This window comes from Lepidochelys kempii, chromosome 1 (genome assembly GCF_965140265.1).
Source record: "Lepidochelys kempii isolate rLepKem1 chromosome 1, rLepKem1.hap2, whole genome shotgun sequence".
Classification (NCBI taxonomy): domain Eukaryota; kingdom Metazoa; phylum Chordata; order Testudines; family Cheloniidae; genus Lepidochelys; species Lepidochelys kempii.
The window spans coordinates 39,773,032-39,791,231 of record NC_133256.1 but is presented as its reverse complement, the minus strand read 5'-3'; the positions used below and the strand labels follow the sequence as shown (position 1 = coordinate 39,791,231).

Genomic DNA, 18,200 nt, shown 5'->3' with positions numbered 1-18,200 from the left:
ATGGGCAAAGTAAGAAATTCTGCTTGAGAACTGACTAGAGTTTGATTTAAAGTTATTTACTTCATATATTTTGACGTGATATTGACAATTCGTGTTTTAATGGTTATATAGCTTTAAATTTTTGAATCTCAACATCTGCTGTCATTAAATAATTGTCTGACACCCTGTATAATTTCTCACAACTGAAATTTTAAATTAAGAAAAATTAAAAATGTTTAAAAATAAACTGATATTTCTGTTGAAATGATATAAAATAAAAAGTTCTGCCAAGCCTATGTATTTCTTTGATTACCATACGTTGTTAAGTTTAGTAAATGCTGTGTTGCCTTTCCTACCCTTGATCTCACTTCCTTCGTGAAGTCTCTGTTGGCCAATATGGTGCAGCCTAGGTAGGTGAACTGTTCTACTTTGTTTTTCTCGTGTGATTTTACTGCTAGATGACTAAGCTTCAACAATGTTTGTTTTAGCATACTAATCTTGAGCCCTGCTTAGCCTGGTGTTTTTTCCAGATTGTCTATCTTTGTAACTTTTCAGGAGTGTCACTCAGTAGTGCAATATCATTAGCAAAGTCTAGGTCTTCTAGGCATTTGCCATGCTATATCAGTGTTTGCGTTGTCAATACCCTTTTTCATTATCCAGTCTATGACAATGCCAAACAGTGGAGATAAAATGTAGCCTTGTTTTATGGCAGTGTCCAAGTTGAACTACCCTGTCTGGTTGTTTACCCTTACAGAGCACTTTGCATCTCTGTACGTGGCCTTGATAATGATGACAACTTTGGCTGCGATTCTGTAGGACTGAAGAACATTCCACAATGTATGTCTGTGCAGGCTGTTCAAATGTCTTTTGAAAAATCAATTAAATTGATGATGAGGGGAGCTTCCCAGGTTAGATATTCTTCTATGATGGTCCTTAGTATAAATATCTCCTCTACACAGGATGTCTTGGACCTGAATTCTTCTCTAATCTTTGCATCTACTGCCTTTCTTCGTGTTACTCAGCGGAAGGCTTTCCCTACAACTGAGTAATGTAACTTCTCTCCCATTTTTGCACTCAGTAAGATCACCTTTTTTGGATATTCTGACAATGATTCCATCTTTTCAGTAGTCATTAGGGGGTCTCTTTTTTCCCAAATCTTCATTGACCAACTGTCTGTTTTGTTACGGTGATGGTATCAAGTTTTTAGCGCTTTTGCTGTGATTTGATCATCTCTCAACACTTTATTTTTCAGTTTCTTGATTGCAGCCTGTACTTTTGACATCTCTGTTGGGCCAATGTTTATATCGAGTTGATCCAGTTTGCATGTTTCATCAAAATCTGATGCTGAAATGGAGCTTGGTCTGTTAAGAACTCCTTTGAAATGTTCTGCTCATTTGTTTTTCTGGCCTATCTCAGTTGTAAGCATTTTTCCATCTTTGCTTTTTATTGACCCATTTCCTATTTTGAAATTTTCACTTGGTAAACAACTCTGTGACTTCCTATCATAGCAGCATTGCCATGTTCTTCTGTCAGAGAACAGCACTGTATGATTGACATTTTTAGGAATCTAGTTTGGAGTCTGGAGTATATGGTGCACTAGTTTATATGTTCCCAATTGATGGGTCATTACCTTGCGTAGAATCTGCCATAATGAGCACTATTCCCTCTAATTGTTTGTTGTCACTATAACCTGAATAAATGAGATGTGGCTTCTCTTGCTTGAAGCGCTTATTGTCTGCACTTGTCAGTCTGCTCTTGCTGATGCCCAGAATTTTGAATCTAACATTGTCCATCTCCTTCATGATCTTTGATATTTGAAACATTCTCATGTTTCAGTAACAACTTTGAAGTGTTTTCTTGCGGCCAGCATCAAATTTTTTAGGATCCAGGTTTCCACAGACTTGGTTTCACCGGGTGCCTTCATGCAGCATGCAGGCTCAGCAGTGTTCTCTGCTGATGAGCCATTTTTATCAGAATGATACCTTGGTTCCCTTTCTATAATCAGTGTGGGTTTTTTATGAGGCTAGGTGGTTAACCTTGTGCTCAACCCTCCCCACTTTATTCATGCTTGGGATGAGCAGTCACATTAAAGTGCAGCGGGCCAGCTTAACCTGCAGAGTGCAGTGCTGAAATTAAAGATGCTAGATTTCTCAAGTACACTTGCATCTCTTTGATCACACACTCAGGGGCCAAGAAGGGGGACTCTCGAATCCCCAGAGACTGCAGCCTCCTAGGTTGCCTCATATCACAATTGCACCTCTTCCAAGCTGCTCCAACTAATTTCTCCACCATTCAGTACAGCTACATCTAACACAACGAACACAGCTGGGGTGCATGCAGATAATTCCCAGTAGTTACTGCCAGCTCCAGGTGGGCAGAGTTAAGATTGCATGGGCAGGTATCTCAACTTTGTATTTCTTGGTTTTCACAAGTTTGAGTTTTGCTGAACTTGGAGTTTTGGAGGAGTATGAGATACCACCGGGCAACCTTAACTCTGCATTAATGAAGTTTTTTGCTATTTAATCTTTGATGACAGTTCAGTACCTTGTTCCATTACCTCTAATCCTTAAAGTCAGTAGGTTTTAATTACGTTTTCTGTTTCATGTAAAACTATTGCTGCTTGTCCTTATTGATCCAGTCTGTCCTATGCTATTTGTCTATCTGCATTGCTTGCTTTCTTTATAATATATCTGCACATTTGATTCAAAGTTTTAATTTGATTTATCAACTCATACTTTTCCTGGTCTGTACATTGCCGTGTCTTGTCACGTAGCAGATGTTCCCTCTTGCTTCATCTATTCACATTAACCTTAATTTCCAGTATAAGGGACAAAGTCTGCCTGCTTTTGACTTCTGCATGCATAAGTGAGAAACACTGGCATCTGTATGCAAGCAGACAAGTCAGATGAATTGATACTTGATTCTGCTTTTTGCAGGTATAGATGTTTGTATCCATGTTTCTGCCAAACTTAGTTGAAGGTTAACACTGATAAGAGGTGAAATTTGGCACAGGTATCCCACATTTTCACGGAACATTCTGATAGGAGTAGATTATACCTGTGGTGATACTGCTTCTATAAACAGGACCATCTAGCATCATTCACTGGAGCAGTAATGGAGTGAACCTAAATTGATCCTCATCAATTTCTCTCCTCTTCCCCCTGTGGCTTTGCATCCTGTGCAATGTCAATTGTCACACTGCAGTCTTATGATATGTGGGGCATTTGGTTTATAATATTACACTTGGTTCTTTTTATATATTTATTTATTTGTTTGTTTTTGTTTTGTTTTTCATGTTGACTCTAATAAAACTATATGTCTATGGTAGAAATAATTGAGATTACCGACTAACTTAATGAAAAGATATTAACCTCTGTTTTTCCTCCAAAATCGTTTTCCATTAACATGCATATTAAAGAATATGAAGATGAATCTCCAATGAGAGTTTTACATGACCTGCATTGTGAAGTCAGGACTCTAAAGGTAATGACTGACTCATCACTTGCTTGTCAAACTATACAGCAACATATCTTTTTATTTTCCATAACTTTACAGATTATATATTAAATATTTTACAGTTCTAACTCATGAAGGTTAACAACTCAGAATTTGACTTGTTTTCTTTCAGTTTGCAAGTCCTAATTATTTGTGTTCCAAACTAATTATTTAAGTAAATTCTTTGTTTATAGAGTTGGTGGCACTGAATTTATAAGAAACCAATTTGTGCATTTCATGAAAGAGAGACCCAATTTCAGTAAGCAAACAGGTCCCAGTTTCAGGCTTTCAGATGATGATTGAAAATGGTAAAAAGATTTTTAAATATACAAATATTTTGTCTACTGTCTTATCACTCTGGTATTTAAATATTGAATTCATAGATTCTAAGGCCAGAAGCGACCATTGTGATCATCTAGTTTGACCTCCTGTATAAGACAGGCCATACAACTTCCTGAAAATTATTCCTAGCACAGATTTTTTAGAAAAACATCCAGTCTTGATTTTAAAATAGTCAATCGATGGCGAATCCACCATGACACTTGGTAAAGTGTTCCAGTGGTTAAATTGACATTTGAATTGACAGTGTGCTGAATATTCCGTAACCCAAAATTTCTAACAAAAATGTTCAGATAGGGAGAAAATTGTAGCACTGATGGAGTTCAGATTAAATGTACTAATATATACCCCAGTAAACATGTTAGATTGCTATAAGAATTTTATGGTGAACCACATAAAAATACAATGGAAAATATGGAAGAAACTTATTATCATTGTCTAATGGTCTGTTCAAACTATTCAGTGGGTGTTTTACTCATGACTTCAATGAGAGCAGGCCCTAAGCAATTAAAATCTTCTAATGTTCTCGTTTGTTTGACAGATCCATCACTCTTAAATTTCCTCCCTTCCCCACTATCTGGCATTCTAGCCAGCTGCAGGTATTCTGGCTGAAATATGCAAAACGGCAGTATCCAGTCCTGGAGCCTTAGATGAGAAGAAATGCTTCCTTTCCACAATCTGGAACTCTAACTCTACTTAACTGCTGTGTCGGCAATGCTCTGATCTTTTGCCTCCCATAATATCAGAGCAGCAACATCTCAGGACCTTTCCTCAGTGAGAAAGTAGAGACAAGGACTGAGAATTACAAATTCTGTTTGAAGTCAACTACTAAGCATCTTAGATTAAAACTTCTTTTTTAAGAGCTTCCACTATCTACTGGTTAGTGTAAAATATGGTGACAGTTGTGATATAATGTTCTGTCCTGCCAGCAAGTTTTAATAACTCTTCATTTCTGCACACTGGGATTGAATTTAAACTAGAATAGTCTATTTGAAGTACTGACTTGTAGGGAAAGTTCGAGCTCTCCAGTCCCCAAATTCCCAACACGTTTTATTGCTACCATAACTTGGTACATATTTTTATATTTCTGCTGTAGGATATACTTTCAGACATAAAAAGAAAAGGAGTGCTTGTGGCACCTTAGAGACTAACCAATTCATTTGAGCATAAGCTTTCGTGAGCTACAGCTCACTTCATCGGATGCATGCTCAAATAAATTGGTTAGTCTCTAGGGTGCCACAAGTACTCCTTTTCTTTTTGCGAATACAGACTAACACGGCTGTTACTCTGAAAACTTTCAGACATAAGCATGTTGTTCCATATAGCAAGGTAACAGGTGGAAATTGAAGGTTGTGAATATTGTGTTCCACTTCCTTCCCATTATCGAAGCAAAAAAATTTTAAAAATGAGTTTGTACACTTTTTGGTTTCCTTATTAATATACAGAAAACTTTGTGAAGCTGGTATAGTTGTGACACATATACTTGACACAAACTCCCAAAAGCAATGAAATGAAGTTAACCCACCTAATAGTACATACTCCTCTCCATCATGTATAGGCACCTATTTACCATTACCACAACTACCGTACATAGCATACCACATCCATAACTGCCTCACTCAACCCAGCCTTCTTCACATACCTCTTTAATCAAAGTACCTCCTCCCAACATTATTAGTTGTGGATATTAGGTAAGAGTATTGGGTTAGTAGAGGGTAGTTTGGTAAAGTGGGTGGTGGAAGGCTGGATTCCCTAGGACAGAGTTATAGTTGTGGTACATGGACTGATGCACGGTAGTTTTGATAATGATAGGGTTTGTGCCTTTGGGTGGAGGAACAGAACATATGTACTGTTAGGTGGCTTAACTTTTTATTTACTGCTTTTGTGTCAAATAAGTTGTGTGTAGCAACCAAACTACTTCACAGCAAAGATCTGTGCATTTCCTAGGTTTGTAATGATTAAGCAGGGATGGGGAACTGGGTAAGGGCAGGAAGCCTGCGTGGAAGCAGAAGTGCAGCTGATGATGATTTTATCTATCGGCTCATAGGTGCCAACAGCTGCACATATTTATTAACGCTTTTTTTTTACTGGCAACTTTGGTGAATAAACCTTCAAGGACAACAGCTGAAAATTACCCTCAAATGAGCTCAGGTATTAAGGGGCTGAGCTAGCAAAAATATGCAAACTCTCATTAACAACAGCTACTGTGCCAGAGGACTAGAGAGTAGCAAATGTTGTATTTATGTTTAGAAAACGTTCTAGGAGTGATCTGGGGAAGTATATACATGGTGTGTGTTGACGGAATCCAGGTACATACCTCCCACATCCAGGAAAATTTCAACCAAAGCCCAGTGTGTTCAGGAGGAAGATGTTTAAAGACTTTAAAAATTTTGCTTTTGCTATTTACATGTGTATCTTCCATGACTAGCCTTTTGAATAAAATAAGCCTTTTTTAAAGATTCAATACACTCACCCATTTGATGAAGCATACAATAAATATATTGTATACTTTATTCCCCACTGATCTTTGAACAAAACTAGGGAAGAACAACGCTATTTGTAAATTAGTATTTTAAAACTCATGCCTCTACTTTTTTCCTTCAAAGGGTGATGTTAATGCTACCCTGGATCAGAGTCGCTCTGAAAGACAAGAAACTTATGATTTCATGAAGTCCATTAAAGTAATGATGCAAAGAAATACAACAGATCTTGAAAAAATAAAAGAACTGTTCCAGAAATATGGTTATCAACCACTTGTTAAAGATAACTCAGGTAATACTACTTGAAAATACTATAGAATCTTTGGAAGATTAAGAATATGATTTCTGATAAAACATTGCCCTAATTGTAAGCATCTCTGTATTAAAGAACAGACCAAATGTGTTAATATTATGAACTAGTTACAAAACATAATACAGGCTTAGCCAGATTTCTTTGCATTAACATTTCTAACAGTAGGTCTATTTGTAAACCCTTGAAATAGTATGCAACTTGAAATATTTACCCTTGTTGCATGGACAAGTTAAATATCACAGTAACGTGCATAAAATTACACTCCCTGACGTTGTAATCTATCTTTCATTTCAGGTGTCATTAATGTGAACCACAGTAGAATTTGTTTTACAGTAGTACTGAAAGATTTGGGGTCCCATTGTGCTGGGTGCTGTAAACACATGGACAAAAAGACAAAGGATCTAGAGTTAAGAAAGACCATCTGATGTGGTTTTTAAACATAACTGTCTTGTCCTATATTGAATACTAACTGGTAATTAACAGCATGTTAAAACATGTAACACGTTGTCTTAACCCAATTTGTTATCCTAATGGAGGCTTTGTCTACATGAGCTATTGCACTGGTTTCACTTAAATCAGTTCATACTCCTGTACTCTTATGTTGGGTTGAATGGCTTTTTTCAGCTTATCTTAAATCAAACTGAAATAAAGCGGGTTTAAACTAAAATAAGTGTCCACCCAGAAGCTTGCACCAGTTTAATTAAATTATTTTAAAATCACACTGTTAAACCAGTGCAACTGTTTTGCATAGACAAAGGCCTTTAGACAAAACCAAAGGACTATCTAGTGGTGTCTCTTGTTCTTAAATGTTGTCTCAGCTTTCCCCAGTCTATTCCTTAGTGATATAAAAATCCCAGTAATGCTTGAGGATTAATATAAACCCTTAAAGGTATTATATTAAATGTTAAAGAAAATCAGTAAATATGTGCAAAAAGAAAAGGAGTCCTTGTGGCACCTTAGAGACTAACCAATTTATTTGAGCATAAGCTTTCGTGAGCTACAGATCACTGTAGCTCACGAAAGCTTATGCTCAAATAAATTGGTTAGTCTCTAAGGTGCCACAAGGACTCCTTTTCTTTTTGCCAATACAGACTAACACGGCTGCTACTTTGAAACCAGTAAATATGTGTAATACTAAAGCATTTTCAGAAGTGTCACCACTGGCAAGTCTCCTGCTACTTATGGCTTTCTTTTAGTTGCTATAATTTGTAGGAATTTGCAAGTGTTGTTTTCTTGAGTCTCTTAGTTTCTGAACATAACGTAGGATTTGGGCACTCAGTTACCTTCGCAATGGGATCTTCTTAGTTCCTCTTGTTTTTTTTACATTGTGCCTTGTGCACATTTTCATAGTTTTCTATTAACTCTTTGTCAGTGTTGTTTTTCTTAAGGGCAGTCCAGCTGTTGCTACACTTTCTTCTATAATCTTTCCTCCTTCTCCAAATAATATTCCCTGAATTTGAGAAAATGTCAGCTTTTAACCACATTGTAGGGTTTCATGTAGTTTCCAGTGGCACCTTCTAGTATCAAGAAAATATTTACTTCATTTTTCAAATGAATAACTTTTTTGTTTAAAAATAAACATTATTCTCTCTCCCTCCACAGCCCTCAACATTTTGGTACATATTAATTTGCTTTTTATAGTTTTCAGATTTTAGTGATCATTGTGTAGGAGAGTTAAAATATTCTTTTCTCTTAACCATTTCTTTATTGAAATAAGTATACCAGGAGTTCCTTCGGATTCTTGTTACATTTAACAGGATTTCAATTTTACAACTACAGCCATTGACTACATGGCACCTCTGAACAAGAGCAGGGGGACTGTGCCAGCATATCTGATTGTAGAGATTAAGGAGTAAAATGAAAATAAATCCATTTTATATCATATTTAGCCTAGGATTACAAAATAGTCTTGTTTGCTTAGTCTATAAAACAGTTCTTAAGTGGTATACTGAAATTTCTGAAGTATCCTTTGTTTTTAATAAAACAGTGGAGGACGAGGAGGAAGTTAACCATGCATCTAAGATATCTGACCAAGCTAACTCTGATCAAGAGAAAGTGGAAGATATTTCTAGCTTTCCTGCTTGTATTGGGAAAACATCTGTGCCTAAGGATCCCCTGCGTAACCCACAGCTTTCAGATTTTGGTCTTTCACAGTACGCATTCTCCAGAACTTGGGATGTGATGGATGTGCAATCCCAGACCAATATGCATAAAGAAGAGTCAAGAAATAGAATTCCAGCTCCCAAACAGACCCCATATATAGTGCCCAAAACACCAAAATGTACATTAAAGATGGATGATTATGAATGTTTAACTCCAAAGCTTGAACATTTTGGCATTAGTGAACATACCATGTGTTTGAATGAAGACTATACAATGGCACTTATTAATAAAAATCTTCAAACAAGAAAAAAGTAAGTAGATATTTTTAACTTCAGACTGTCCTATGTTTTCTGTAGTAGTTTCCTCTGTGATTGTACTAGTTTCTTGCAATTTTCTGATGGTAGGTGATTCTTTCTTTCATATTGATTTCCAGCTTTGTAAGTGTTGCATTTAAAAAAAAACACCTTTAATATCCAGCTGTCTATACACACACACACACACACAATATCTCTCTGTTGTGCCAGACACTGCTGTGTTGGATACCCTAGATAAATTCCGTCTTCCTGCAAATTTTGTACCTTCTAAAGATTTTAAATTCTCCAGTTTGAGTAGGATCCACATGATAGAGACAGTGACTATGTGAAGACCTTGGCTTTCATTAATCTCAGATTTGGGTTCAGACATTAATAAACATTGTCCTATGCAGTAATCATTGGAGAACTGATTTAAAGTTATTTCTTGATAATGCTGTCTGAATTATGGATGGGCAATAAAAGTTGATTTTTTTTTAAGTTAGCACTTTTAAAAGCAGTTACCAACTATAATGTAATCCAGCTTTTGAGGTTGTTTTTTTTTTTTGGAAACTATTTTTTTTTCAGAAAACCAAAGACCGATGAATACGTTTACAATTTTTAATAGTCATGCAAATATTGTTTTCATCAAATAGATACTCCCTTGTAGTAGCTGCAACACAAATACGGCAGCACGGAGAACTTCAAAGTCAAATTGGTATTTTTAAGGGCCTGATTTCTAAAATGGGTACACCTGGTTTTAAAAGTCAGGCCCTCATTGTCTATAGCTGAATGAAACAGAAGAAATACACAGCATAAGTAAATTACATTTTTAAAATAATTTTGGTTGTAATAATCTAAAGTGAGGTTATTAAAATAGGTGAAATATGTTTTTCACAATGTCCTTTTAAATTCTACAGCTCAGTTTCTCTTAACGAGTTATTTGACTTAATGAAAGAGTTATCATCTGGAGTGACAAAAAAGAGCTGATAATGAAAACTGTCACAACTTTAATTATGAAGTCAGTGTTAGTTCCATGGGACTTCTATAATTGACGCTCTATATTATCTTTTAAAACTCAAATGGAGAGTTTGTAGTAGGATTAAACAGAAATCACAACATAGCTGGCTGTTTTTCCTTCATACTTACTGAGTAGGTGGATTTTTTTTTTTTTTTTTTTGTATTGGTCAATCTTAACATTCAAATTTTTAAAAATCAAATCTCCAGACAGACATGCTCTTGCTATGATGCTAATGTATGTTAGAACCAGTGGCTCTAATTGCGAATACTACAACAGCAATTCAGTTATTTTGCCTTTTTCTATACATATGAAAAATTGACATGATGATTTCCCACAAATATTCCACCCATTGGCTATTCTGTGGCTCCTATTTCTCTTCCCACTCTGTGGACTTGTAAAGGAACTGGTCTCAAATCATGTCTGGATCATTCTATAAATGGTACAAACATGCCTCTTGTATTCGTGTTTCATAATAATTAACTTTTAGTAATGAGAGATCTCACTATGCTGTGACTGATGTGACTTTTTTGTGGCTGTGTTTTTTCTATGTACTGTATTTAAAGGGATGCTAATTCAAAACTTAGTCAGTTTCAAAGAATGCGTCGAAAGTAGTTTCAGTTAGTGGACCTCACTGGGTATTTAGTTTTTATAAATCACTTCTTTTTTGCTTCTATCTCCTGTTGCTGTGTGAAAAGATCGAAACTTATGAACTATGATCTGCCACCTTACCTGTGCCCATAAATATTATATACCAATGCATCTATAAATTCAGGCTTCAGTTCTGTAACTATAAATACATTTAGAACAATTGTTGACACACATCACCTTTTCCTAAACATTATATAAAAAAAAAAAACCACAGCCACCATTGGCAATCTGACAACATACTTCTCTTACTTACAAAACCAATTCAAAATTGAACAGGGAACTACATACAGTATAAGTTGTGCTAGCCACACAAGCCCTATATTAAATCAAAGTAGATTAGCATAAAACCATTAACCAGTACTGGAGTTAGGGCTGCACATTGGTAGTGTTCAGAATTAAAGTAATGATATGTAGATTATGAAAGGTGAAAGTGGTTCAGTTTGAAAGGAAACTAAATGAAGTGTTTGAATGGCTTAATTTTTTATTTCCTTGCTTCTTACTATTTGCTAACTTTGAGTTACAGTTGTTAGACTGCATATACTATCAACAAAGTTTTCTTTGTGTGGCATATGTGTGTGTCTACATAGCCACTCCCTGCCTTGTAGAGTTTAGATTACAGTAACTCCTTGCTTAACATTGTAGTTATGTTCTTGAAAAATGTGTCTTTAAGCGAAACAATGTTAAGCGAATCTAATTTCCCCAGAAGAATTAATGTAAATATGGGGGGTTAGGTTCTGGGGGGGGAAAATTTCGCCTGACAAAAGACATTATATACATATACAGTATAAGTTTTAAACAAACAATTTAATACTGTACTGAGCACTCATGATTGTGAAGCTTGGTCGAGGTGGTGGAGTCAGAGGATGAAAGAGGGTGGATCATTCGGTTCCTCCTCTTGCTGTTCTTTCCAAAGTGTCAGGGGGTGCTCTGCCCCAGGCCCGCTCCCACTCCAACCCTTCCTCCAAGGCCTCACCCCTGCCCTGCCTCTTCCCACCCCTGCTCCTCCCTTCCCTCCCCCAAAGCATGCCACGTCCTCGCTCCTCCCAGCCAGAGCCTCCTGAACATCGGGAAACAGCTGATTGCGGGAGGGAGGGGGGAGGCTGCGTGCCTCCCGCCCGCAGCAATCAGCTGTTTTGTGGCATTCAGGAGACTCTAGGGCAGTAGTTTTCAAACTTTTTTTCTGGCGATGCAGTTGAAGAAAATTGTTGATGACCACGACCCAACGGAGCTGGGGATGAGGGGTTTGGGGTGTGGGAGAGGCTCAGGGCTAGGGCAGAGTGGTGTGGGTAGGGGTGAGGGTTGCGGGATGGAGCCAGGAATGAGGGGTTCAGAGTGTGGGAGGGGGCTCTGGGCTGGGGCAGGGGGTTGGGGTGTGTGAGGGGATCAGGGCTCTGGGCTGGGGCTGCAGGCTCTGGGGTGAGGATGAGGGGTTAGGGGATTGGGGCATGGGCTTTCCTCAGATGGCTCCCGGTCTGCGGTGCAGCAGGGGTGCTAAGGCAGGTTTCCTGCCTGTCCTGACACTGCGGACTGCGCTGCGCCCCAGAAGTGGCCAGCAGCAGGTCTGGCTCCTAGGCAGAGGCGCGCAAGCGGCTCCGCGTGGCTCTCGCCCACAGGCATCGCCCCCACAGCGGGGTTTGGGGCGGGGGCAGTGCACGGAGCCCCATGGCCCACCCACTTAGGAGCCGAACCTACTGCCGGCCACTTCCGGGGCGCAGTGCAGTGTCGGAATTGGTAAGGACTAGTCTGCCTTATCTGGGCAGCACCAGCAACAGGACTTTTAACGGCCCAGTTGGCAGTGCTGACCAGAGACACCGCGACCCACTGCCTGACATTCCGCAACCCAAGTACTGGGTCGCAACCCGCAGTTTGAAAACCACTGATCTAGGGGGGAGGAGCGAGGATACAGCACACAGCCTCTCTCCCCATGCCTCCTGCCTGCAGCAATCAGCTGTTTCGGTGTGTTCAGGGGCAGAGGGGGAAGGCTGTGCCCTGCGTCCTTGCTTCTCCCCCCAGCCTGCTGAACACCACTTAACAGCTGCTTGCTGCCGTAGGGAGGCACGGGGAGGGAAGGAGGAGTTGCTGATCTGTGGGGCTGCTGGCGGGCGGGTTGTGCTGTGGGGGTGGAGGGGACCTGATGACGTGACCCGCCCACCTCGGTTCCAAGCCACAACGGCCAAACACCATTATAAGCAAACATTGTGCAACTTTAAATGAGTATGTTCTCTAATAGCTCAGCAATGTAACAATGAAACAACGTTAATCAGGATGATATTAAGTGAGGAGTTACTGTAGTTTAATTAATCTTTGTTTCATTTGCCCTGCAGGATAACAATCCTCTTGCACTTCCTCTTTCCTGGACTCTTTCTTGTCAGGCATATAGTGCATAAAGTATGTAGAAAGACTTTACATGCTTTTAAGCAGGCTAATTTTTGTAAATAAGACGCTTTAAAATGTAATTAGTTTATTAATTTAATGGGAAGAACCTGTGTAAAGTTAGAGATGTGTATGTAGCCAGAGTGACACAAAGTAGACTTATTAAATGTCATTTTTAAATACCTATAACTTAAAACGGTTTGACTAATTGCTTTCAAAAATAATTCTAGCGTACTTAAAGTATTTCCCCAATTTTTTTAGCTAGAAATACTTTTCCTGTGCAAAACTGTAAGGGATATGAAAATGGGTCTTGTAATGAAACTCTGGTTGCAATCTTCAGGGAACTGCTATTAAGTAGATCATCAGTGTAACATAATCTGTAACTCATAGAATCACAGAATATCAGGGTTGGAAGGGACCTCAGGAGGTCATCTAGTCCAACCCCCTGCTCAAAAGCAGGGCCAATCCCCAATTTTTGCCCCACATCCCTAAATGGCCCCCTCAAGGATTGAACTCACAACCCTGGGTTTAGCAGGCCAGTGCTCAAACCACTGAGCTATCCTTCCCCCCAACTCAAACAGCTTAATCAATTTTCCTCAAGCTTTAGAGGAAAAAAATTCTCCTTAGTCTTGAATAACCTTGGCAATTTTCAAGCCAAACTAACTTTCCTAGCGGGTAGGGAGATAAATATATGGGTCATAAAATGGAACCTGGTTGCAACCTTAAAGAGACATCAACTTAAAATCATACAACAGCACTTCTGATATAGTCATGGGAATTCCCATATCAGATCACACCTGTCAGTACCTTATGTTTCAGAGGAAGGTTCAAGAATCCCTGTTGGACAATTATGGAATCCTTGGTCATAGGGAAAACAGGGCTGGGAAACAACTTCCTCTGTCCTTCTCATTATTGCCAATCTTTCTCCTCTGCTGTATAGGTTTCAGGCAAGAGAGAGAGACAATGTAAAATAAAATGGAAATATGGACTCTAAAATCAGATCAAGTGTGGGACAAGACAGCCTGAAACTACTTTTAACTATTCTTTTTTCTTTCAGAATGACTAGGTTTCAAATCTCTTGGGCTATTGATAGAGCATGGATAGATTGTGCACTTGCACGCTATGAACTGCGGGATTTGAACCATAGCTTTCTTTGAGGAAGAGAATGTGTGGTCTTACGTATTTACACAGTGCCTAGCACAATCCTGATCAGGCCTCTGGGTGTTACTGCTATATAAATGTTTAGTAAGTCGACAATATGCCTTTAGTCATGGAACCATAGTCATGTTTTTTTTAATATCACTTTTGGTGTATTTTTTTTAATCCCAATCTTTAGTTTTCCTAAGGAAGATGATAATGAAATATGTGTGGCAGCAGCAACATCATCAAAGTCCAGGGAAATCATGGTTACTCCTGGGCCAGCCATGAAAACACCTAGCAAAAATGGTAAATTCAAACTATTTGGAATGAATAGTGGTAATTTTCAATTAATTCTGAAGTAAACTTTCTGCATTGATAGTTCAGGCTTGATATTTGTCTGCATTATAACTATTCAGAACATTATTTTTAAAGGGTACAAAAGTAGGTGGGTTTGGCGGTGTGTAAATCTAGCATCCAGACTTAAAGATAAATATTTCCTTTCTCTCCTATCTCCAACACCATCATCCACAGAGACCAAATATGGTATCTCTGTGACTCTTTCACCTACAGAACTTAATCGTTGCTTCAATAATTTCAAACTTATTTATCAAAAGCTTAAAAGAACAGGAATGAAGGTACATTAGAACAAGCTGACCTAATATTATAATTTGTAACTCTTTCAAGAATAGCTGTACAGTATCTTAAAAGAGAAAAATGAAACATACTTCAGAAGGTGTATGAAGATCTTAGAGCAAAATTGTACACTGACAAATATTTAGAATTTGGAAAAATGTAACCTACGTTTATGTAAGAGATTTGTTCGGAAATATGATGTAGATATGTTTTAAGCAAGAGAGCTGGTTCTTGAATGTGGATACTGCTATGGATTTGAACCTAAAATTTGCATTTGTATAGATGGAGTAAAGCTTCTAACCTTAAAGATCCTACTAATTTAGTCATGTCTTCACAGTGGTAAAACGGTCAGCTAGTATTATACTTTCATGCTGTTTTGGGATGTGTAAATAAACAAAAATTGTTACTGCAGTCTCTAATACAGAATTGTGAAATTGAACTGTTATATATGCCTTATCTATTCAAGCATGTGAAATTATTACTCATATCTATTATTTTAGCTGTTGATTGCATGGCTTCTCCTTTGATACCTGTATTCTGCACTCCTGGTTTGAAAATTCCTTCCAGAAAGGACAATACCATCTCACCCAAATCCCTGAAGAAGAAAGAATCAAATATTTCTAATCAGACAGCAACCCCCACTCTTCCAGACTTTGAAACAGGCTGGCTAAAAACAGAAACTAAAGTAAGTGCTTAAATATCATTTTAGTAATCATATTTATTCTGAGACAGGTGAACACGTACTTAGATATAATTTTTAAAATGAGTCAGTAATGGGCTTCCCTTCCCACACTGCTTTTGTGGGCAAGTGAATCACTGTAGAACCAATCCTCGTAACATCAACTTTAAGAATGCTATTAATTACTTCATTTGTCTAATAAAACTAAACTAGTTGAAGACATTTTACTATAAGTTTGAATATGATTACCATCTTTTATACAGCCCTTAAAGGGGAACAAGGCTGAGTCACTGCCAGAGATTGATGTGACGGTTAAACAACACAAAGAAGATTATGCTTCTCCTATTTTAAGTTCTGACGAGTATCTTGAACATCTTGGAAGACCCTCTCTTCCAAAAATATCTGACTATGAAAATCTCCTTAATACTCCTCCGCCTCCAGAAATAACAAAGATACCAGAAGACATTCTGCAGGTTGTTTTTACTTACTTTTGTGTGTGTTTGTGCCTGTGGAATCTTCATTCTGTTATCACATCAGTGGTGTGGAAAGACTACTTAATTTTACTAGATTTGAATCTGGAAATTCTTTGCTGCTTTCCATTGAAAATGTATAAAGCATAGTCATGCTTTGAATTCTTGCTCAGATCATTACCTCTTTAATCCCTTTAATGTTTTATTTTAGATATTATCAAAGTATAATCCAAAAACAGATACACCTAAAGTAATGAAAATGGAGACCAAAACAGGAATTGCTACAAAATTTGAAAGGAATATCCCAGATTATTGCAACAAAGAGAACAGGTGAGAGTGAATTCCCCAGATGTACTAAAGAAATTGACAGGTTTCAGAGTAGCAGCCGTGTTAGTCTGTATCCGCAAAAAGAAAAGGAGGACTTGTGGCACCTTAGAGACTTTTCTTTTTAAAGAAATTGAATTGATGTAATTTAGGGGGGTATATTTGGAGAAGATATATTCATTTAGAAATTAATACTTGCTCTCAGATCAGCTACCAAAACAACCCTTCTTGATTGTGTCTTAATAAATGTGTAATATTTGGCATGGTATTTATGGTGACTGTCTTAAGGTTCCTATCTGTTTGGTCTGTAGTTCATACAAATATATATTTGTGTACAACTAATAATTTCATTTTTTATAAATAGCCAGAATAAATTCATATAATTTAAAATGATCATGTTCAACTGTATAACTATCAAAATTGAAGGGGTTGTGACCTGGAAAATATATAAAAGTGTGTGCTATATCAGTGGTGGGGAATACACAGCAGCTTCCCATACCACCTGACCAGAACTGTGGCAGTCTAGCAATTAAAAAAGACATAGGACAGATTACTGCACCCTTCCCAGATAGGTTATGTATATACATGCAAATACAATTACTTCTTGACTCTGGGAGAATTGACTATGAAGAATGTAAACAGTCAAGAAATACTGCTTACGCCTTTCTTAATCAGGAAGGAACCCAAGTATCCTATAAATGTACAGTCCAAGGACTTAATAAAATCTAATGTTCATTCTTGTACAAAGGAGGACAGGAAAAAAAATGTCATAAAACTCTGTAACTTTACCTTTTCGTTCTTCAAGGGCTCTTTGCCCACTCCCTGAGAACCAATGCCCCAATGGTTTCTTCAGATGTTCTTCTGTTCAAGGTTAGGTCATTAAAACCAGGGAACAGAAATAACCACCTGTGACTTAAATGACCATTCACGCAGCCCAAATAGCAAATTTTGAATACTCAAATGCTTGCAGCAAATAGTTTGCAACAAATCCATAGGTTGAAACAAGTTTGAACAACATATCTGAGCAATTCTGTATAATGGATAAATTAGTAAAAATCCTGTTCAGATTGATCAGGAAAAGGATACATTATTTGTGACAAATAACTTGATCTACTATGGATATCTCACACAGGATGATATTCCTCTGCTTCATTGTTCTTTATTGTGCTTGTTGCTTACTCTGATATTAAACTTGTATTTGCTACAGATTTTAGAGTATTGGTGAGGAAAAGAGAAGTCTTCTTCAGAGTTAAGGCCATCATACCAGAGTATTCATGAGAGCCCTGAATGAAACCAAGAACACTCTGAGTTACGTCAGCTAGTATGTTTGAAATTGGGATCCACCCTAGTACTGTATCAAATAGAATAAAGCTTTAATTTAGCTGGACTTTTTCCCTGTCAAGCAAGATTTACAAAGAAATGCCTCTTTCAAAGGCTTTCTGTTTGAACTGACAAACTTAGTTCTCTTCATTGAAGACACTACTGAAATGTTAAATAAACTTCTGTACTGGATATATTTACAGAGGATATTCTGAATCTATCAAATCAAATGATTGAGAGTGAGCTGGGCATGTTTCTGGATTTTGATCCACATTTATGGATGTTCTGAGTCTTACAGAGCTTAAAAAGTTGGAAAAAATAGAAAACCAATGAAAAAAGACCTATATCTCAATTTCTAATAACTTTCAGCAAGTCCCAAGGAACTAGTTATGCAAAACTCTTATGGAAAAGAGATGTACATTGTCATAACTTTGCCTTTCTTCAACAAAATACATCTCCACGGCACTAGCTGCAAACTTAGAAGTGGGAGACACAGGAGAAAGAGGACTTCTTATACACAGGACCTGGGGTGAATAAAATCATAATTAACAATTTGTACTAAATCTCATATGAAAATAAAGCACTGTCAAAAA

General features: G+C 37.6%; 1 protein-coding gene across 4 annotated transcripts in view; it reads left to right on the top strand.

Moving 5' to 3' along the window:
• Positions 1-18,200, top strand: part of SKA3 (spindle and kinetochore associated complex subunit 3) — a 27,316-nt gene extending 9,116 nt beyond the window's left edge. For 2 of the 4 annotated variants that reach the window (XM_073339907.1, XM_073339898.1), the window contains exons 3-10: positions 3,398-3,462; positions 6,420-6,585; positions 8,594-9,020; positions 14,378-14,487; positions 15,315-15,499; positions 15,757-15,966; positions 16,175-16,293; positions 17,495-18,200. In XM_073339907.1, coding sequence (XP_073196008.1) covers positions 3,398-3,462; positions 6,420-6,585; positions 8,594-9,020; positions 14,378-14,487; positions 15,315-15,499; positions 15,757-15,966; positions 16,175-16,293; positions 17,495-17,501 — 1,289 coding nt within the window. In that variant the 3' untranslated portion in view covers positions 17,502-18,200. Of the gene's footprint in view, positions 1-3,397; positions 3,463-4,543; positions 4,693-6,419; positions 6,586-8,593; positions 9,021-14,377; positions 14,488-15,314; positions 15,500-15,756; positions 15,967-16,174; positions 16,294-17,494 lie in introns of those variants that run through there. The other 2 variants (XM_073339917.1, XM_073339928.1) reach the window with 2 other exon arrangements.